This window comes from Chrysochloris asiatica, unplaced genomic scaffold (assembly GCF_000296735.1).
Source record: "Chrysochloris asiatica unplaced genomic scaffold, ChrAsi1.0 scaffold00006, whole genome shotgun sequence".
Taxonomy (NCBI): Eukaryota; Metazoa; Chordata; class Mammalia; order Afrosoricida; family Chrysochloridae; genus Chrysochloris; species Chrysochloris asiatica.
In genome coordinates this window covers 15,227,976-15,234,168 of record NW_006408524.1, presented here as the reverse complement: position 1 = coordinate 15,234,168, position 6,193 = coordinate 15,227,976, and the positions used below count along the sequence as shown (strand labels likewise).

Sequence of the window (6,193 nt, the reverse complement as noted above, 5' to 3'; positions counted from 1 at the left end):
GAACTCATAGTTAACTGTATAGGGTTTCTGACAAGCGGCTGGTGAGCTTTAACTGCCAAACTTGCAATTCAAACCAACCTTGTGGCCCAGTGCTTATCCTACAGTGTCACACCAGGAATGCATACAATTTGTAGATAATAAGCAAATTTATTGCTCTTGTTGGTGTTGTTAAGTGTGTCAAATCAATTCCACCTCATAGTGACCTGATACACAACAGAAAGAAACACTGCCCAGTCATGCACTCTCCTCACAGTAGTTGTGAGCTCCTTGCTGTTGCCACTGTGCCAATCCATCCCATTGTGGGTCTTCCTCTTTTTCACTGACCCTCTACTTTATCAAGCATGGTGTCCTTCCTCCAGGAATTCGTACCTACCTCCAGATAACATGTCCCAAATATGAGAGGCAAAGTCTCTCTATCCTGCCTTCTAAGGAGCATTCTGGCTGCACTTTTTTCAACACAGATTTATTTGTTCTTTTGGCAGTTCACAGTACCTTCAATACTCTTCTCCAACATTATAACTCAAATGCATCAATTCTTTTGCGGTCTTCCTTATTCATTTTCCAACTCTCACATGTACATGAGGTTATTGAAGAAACCATGACTTGGGCCAGGCTCACCTTCTCAAACTGACATCTTTGCTCTTGAACACTTTGAAGAGATCTTGTGCAGTACTTTGCCTAACACAACACATTGTTTGAGTTCTTGATTGCTGCTTCCATTAGTGTTGATTGTGGATCCAAGAAAAATAAAATTTTGGACAACTTCAAACTTTTCTCCATTTGTCATATTTTTTTATTGGTCCAGTGGTTAGGATTTTTGTTTTCTTTGCTTTGAGGTGCAATCCATACAGAAGGCTGTAGACTTTGACCTTCATCAATAAATATTTTAAGTCATTTTCACTTCCAGAAAGCAAGGTTGTGTCATCTTGCATATCACTGGTTGTGAATGAATCCTCCTTCAATCCTGATGTCAAGTTCTTCTTCCTGTCATCCAGCTTCTTAGACTATTTGCTCTGCATCCAGACTGAATAAAAGTGGTGAAAGAATACACCCCTGGCACTCATCTTTCCTGATTTTAAACTATTTAGTATCCCTTTGATCTGGTCAAACAAATGTACAGGTTCATCAGGAGCACAAACAAGTTGTTCTGGAATGCCCATTCTTCACAACATTATCCATAGCTTGTCATAGTTCATACAGTCTAAAGCCTTTGCAAAGTCAATAAAGCACAGGTAAACATGGTTACGAATTGGAATGTGAACCTCAAGGTCAGCAGTTCAAAACTACCAACTGTTCCACAGGAGAAAGATGAGGCTTTCTGCTCCCATAAAGATTTACAGCCTCAGAAACCTTGTACAGGGTCGCTATGAGTTGGAACTAACTCCACGGCACATAACCACCACCACCAAACATATTTCTGGTATTCTCTGATTACAGCCAAGATCCATCTATTGTCAACAATTATATCTCTCGTTATGCATTCTTTTCTGAATCCATCTTGAATTTCTGATACTTCCCTGTCGATGTACTGTTGCAGCAATTTTTGAATGATCTTCATCAAAATTTTATTTGCATGTAATATTAATGATATTGTTTGATGATGTTCATTCACACAATATATGTATTTACTTTTTGCTGCAATTTGATGAACTGGACCTTTGCTTATGGATACAATTACTCAAAATTCCAACCAAAATGGAAGGATTCTTCATACGAAGGATCAAGCTTGTTTTCTCAGTGCACTGGACTGACAGGGACAGTGCAACTTACATATGGGCTATCAAAAATGAGGAGGGGGCGCTATAAAGGCACAAAGTGGCTGGCTTACAAGCTTTCATTAGTATGCTTAGTTTCAGAATGAGGGCGGTAAAGAAGAGTGCTCCTCTTTTCCAAATGGACTTGGTGAAGAGGAGTTGGGGATGATGCTGATAGGATTTTATGATTTAATTGTAAGTAACTGTTATCAGGATTGATTGCCATTGTCACAACTGTAATTGTAGAAGATGTGTAACTAAAAGGGGGAGTAGTTAATCTTTCATTTCAGTAACAGAGGACTCCAGGACCATCAAGAAAGAAGAAGTGCATGAGTGGAGCAAGAGATCCTACTCAGAAAAGCAGCAACAGTGGAGATGTAAGCAGAGATGATGGCACAGAGAGATAGAGCAGCTGAATCTAGGCCCAGGGACTGAGAAAGGCTGCATGCCTACGGGCAGGAGGCTGGCTTACAAGATGTGCCCTTTGGACATTTAAATGGATATATATATATATTTTGTATGTGTACATCAAATATTTTTGCTTTGTTCATTTGTAAACATGTGATTGGTTGAAAATAAGGCTGATGATCCTAGCTTTTTACTTTCACTCAATTCACAATAAAAAGTTAAAAAATATATATATGTATATATATACATATTTACTTTTCCTTCCCTCTGGGTTACTTCCATAAAAATTTAACATAAATAACCTGTTGTGTTTGCTGTTTATTTTTTACACCTTTTAGATGATTGTTGGTGTTGTTGTGAAGTGATTAGCAGGAGTAATTTCTCTGTTTTAAAATTTGAAATATATGCTGAACTTTGGTTATGTTTCAACTTTTCACTCTTTAGATTTTTGTTACTGTTGACGTGTTGGGATTCTTGAGTTGAAAGCTTAGTTGATTCATATTTTTTGCAGAGTATTACTGAAAATGCAATCCTGGTGTGGTCTATAAAATAAGCATTGGACTGATAATCATAAGGTTGGTAGTTTAAACCTACCAACCACTCCTCAGCAACTGGAACTGACTTGAATGCACTTAGCAACAACAACTGAAAATATTTAATGCAGTGTTTCCCTCTGAATAAAGCTTCTCTAAATGTCCAAGAACACTGTTCTATTTATTGTATTTTTCTATAGACGATAATTGTCTATTTAATTTTCTTTTGAGTTGCTTTCAAAAGAGAAACTTTGAATTTTCAGGTGATTTTACTTTTTTAAATATTGTGCAAATTTTTCTGAAGTGAAAAAAAATCATACACTGGAAGTCATGTCATCCAACAATTTAGTACATAAATCTCTTTGTTTCCCCATAAGTAATGTGAGGATGCCACCAGCTGTGGAAAACTCACCCATTCCATTTGTTCTCTTGTGGTCTGAGTACAAATCTACCTCCTCATCTTACCTTAACTGTTTCCAGTTTTACTCTCTCAATATATAATATGTAGATACACAGACCTTCAGTAAGGCAAGTTTTTGTTATTTAAAAAAAGGAATACATAAAAAACTCAAGAGAAAAATAATGAACTCATGTCTCTTATTAACAAAGTCATTGCAGACCTAATAATATACTTATTTTACCTGGAAACAAAAAAGCATGAAAAATAGAGCAAAAATGAACATTCATTTAGATATTTGGCAAGAAATCCAACAAATATTATATAACAGTTTGAGTTAAAGTAAGAAGTTTTCAAGGACAAAAATAATAGAATCTAAAGTTGGATACAGAAGGGAATAGACAGAAAAGGATGTATGTTGATGTTGTTAAGTGTTGTCAAGTTGGTTCCAACTCGTAGCGACCCTGTATAGGGTTTCTAAGGAGCAGATAGTGTGTTTAAATTGCTGCCCTTGTGGTTCACAGTCCAGTGCTGATCCTATAGCACTAAACCAAGAGTCCACAGGAAGGGGAAAAAAGGAAAGTTGGGGAAACACTAAAAAAGCAGTATTATTTAGAAGAGAATGTTAATAAAGCTGAAAAGAGAAACTCTAGGTGATAAGAAATAAATTAAAGAGTAAGGTGATGTGGATATGACAGAATGAAAAGTAAAGAAAGGCCTGAGCATAGCATTGAAATCAATGCGCTAATTACCTGAAATGATCTCTAGTCCTTGCTAATGACTGTTTCCTTACTTAGAAAAGTAGCAATTTGAAAGCTACACTAAATATAAATCATTGGAGTTTTAAACTATATTATTTGGATCTAGATTATGTAAATCAAAATTAAGGTTCTAAGAAATTATGCTAAAGATTTTAAACCTTACCCAAAAGTTGAGTTCAGATGCTCCTAATCTTTGAATTTTATGTCTCTTTAGAATTATAGCCTAAAATGTATAGGACAGAAAATAAAATTAACACTCATGTTTTATATAAAAGGTACATTTAAAAAATTCCGCAGCTATGCCCTCCCATCTTGGCTATCATCAACCATTTCTACTTTAATTACTGAGTTTTCAAACTGTGGATGGCAAACTTCCTTGGGGTAATATCTAAATGCTTCCTGTGCCCAAAAAAATTGCCTCTTGACTCATATTAATTCCTCATGGACTTTATCAGATGTTTTCTGCATAATTCTCCTCAAGAGGCACATGGTATGCCAGTGGCCCATCTGTATAAGTGCATGTGTACATTGTCCAGCAAAGTTTAGTGAACTAAATCAACATGAAAATCCTTCCGCTCCAAACTTCTAAATGAAATATTTCTAAATGTTATAAAAATCTATGGCTCAATTTTTCAGAAATAAAAAGAACTTCCCCGAAAGCAGAAACAAGAAGGTGATAAAAAAACAAACAAGGGGAAAAAACACAAAAAACACATCTAAAAAAAATCAGTGTTAGTAAATTTCTGGTACTCTTTAAGGAGAATTGTAAAACTACAACTATAGGTTTGTAATTTAGCAAGAGGGCAGCAGTAAAGTGAAAAGTTGGAGATGAAACCCCTGCATAAAACTGGGGTTCTCAAAAATTCTAGCCTCAGTGACTAAAAATACGCACCTATCATCTCTAGAAATTGATAGGGAAGGGAAATAAAAATGAGTATGTTAATGCTTATTTGTACAAAAAGGATAAATCAGTACACCAAGAAGACTGCTAGCCTACAGGGTGGAAAGAAGGTGGAGAGAATGGGGTATGAGAAGTAAGAGTACAAGGTCACTTTTCTGAAGTTAACTTTTTGTCTATTGTTCTTAGAAACATGGTAACATTTCATATGCCAATAAGTAAATTAATTAAGCAGTGAAAATTAACTAAAATAAAACTGCTTCTGGCCAAATTAAAACAGCAGGAATCAGATTTATTGTCTCACCTGAAATACTTTTTTAAAAAGTATTTAAAGTAACATTTTCAAGACACTGGATATCCATCAACAAAGAAGGCTGATATAAACATGGGGTGAGCCCTTTGAATGTCACAGTCATCTACCTCAATAGCTGTCCAGCTGTAGCCTGTAGCCCGGGGCATGGGTGGGGGGGTGAAGAGAGGGGTAAACACAGGAAGAGCATAGCAGTCTCCTGGGTATATGAAGTGTAGACATGCAAGAAATCATTCCTGATCCTGGACACAGTGGAAACTATAAAAAATCATCAGTGGGATGTCAAGTACTGGATATAGAAGCATTTGTCTCAGAAGTGGGATAATACTACTACTAAGTAGTATTGGAAACTACTAAAAGCAATACCATAATGATCTACATTATAGAACAATGTTCAAGAATGTTTACAGCAAGAGTAGTAACACAGAATACTGGATGAAGCAGGTTCAGGGGACAGTCCCAGAATGCTGAACTACATACAAAGGAATATTTATAAGAATTGAAGGCTTACTGCTAGTGGGATTTGTAGCAGAAGCAAGAAATGTAGTATTTTCTATTCTGTCACTGCCGTCCTGTCCCAGAACAGCCATCTTGGGCGTGACAGAGCAGGGGCAGGATCAGAGGGGCACTCCCACTGCAGAGGTCTGACCCTTCATCTGGGATAAAGGTGTGAAGTTTTTTCCTGTTCATTGGTCTCTCACTGTCTGCGCACCTCCACTCTGATGAGTAGAGGGGTGCCTGAGCGAATGGACAGGCACCCTTTCCCCAACCCTGAAGGGTTCTACTACACAGAGCACAGATTTGCTCAGGAAAGACCACTGGGCCCAGAATTGAGAAAGGGGAAAGAGCCAACAGGAACTGCTTAAATCTGAATGGTCTCCAGAACAGCTTGAGTCAGCTGAGAGAGGGGCATTAAAGTCATACCCAGATTTTGCTATGGCTTTTTTTTTTTTTTTTTTTTTCAGTCATAGACTGTATTATTCAATCTGTTTTTTGCTGTTGTTGTTTTGTGTTTTGTTCCACCTTTTACCTTGAAGGGGCTTTTTATCTCTATATAGTACCCCAAAAGAGACAGCAGTTGTGGTCATATAGCCAAGCTACAAATTACACCCTATAAAATCCCAACTTCTGG

At 36.9% G+C, this 6,193-nt stretch overlaps 1 protein-coding gene across 1 annotated transcript in view; it reads right to left on the bottom strand.

Moving 5' to 3' along the window:
- Nucleotides 1-6,193, bottom strand: part of LOC102827936 (probable C-mannosyltransferase DPY19L2-like) — a 138,585-nt gene that overhangs the window by 77,853 nt on the left and 54,539 nt on the right. The window contains exon 12 of the mRNA XM_006832269.1: nucleotides 4,017-4,076. Coding sequence (XP_006832332.1) covers nucleotides 4,017-4,076 — 60 coding nt within the window. The remainder of the gene's footprint in view (nucleotides 1-4,016; nucleotides 4,077-6,193) is intronic.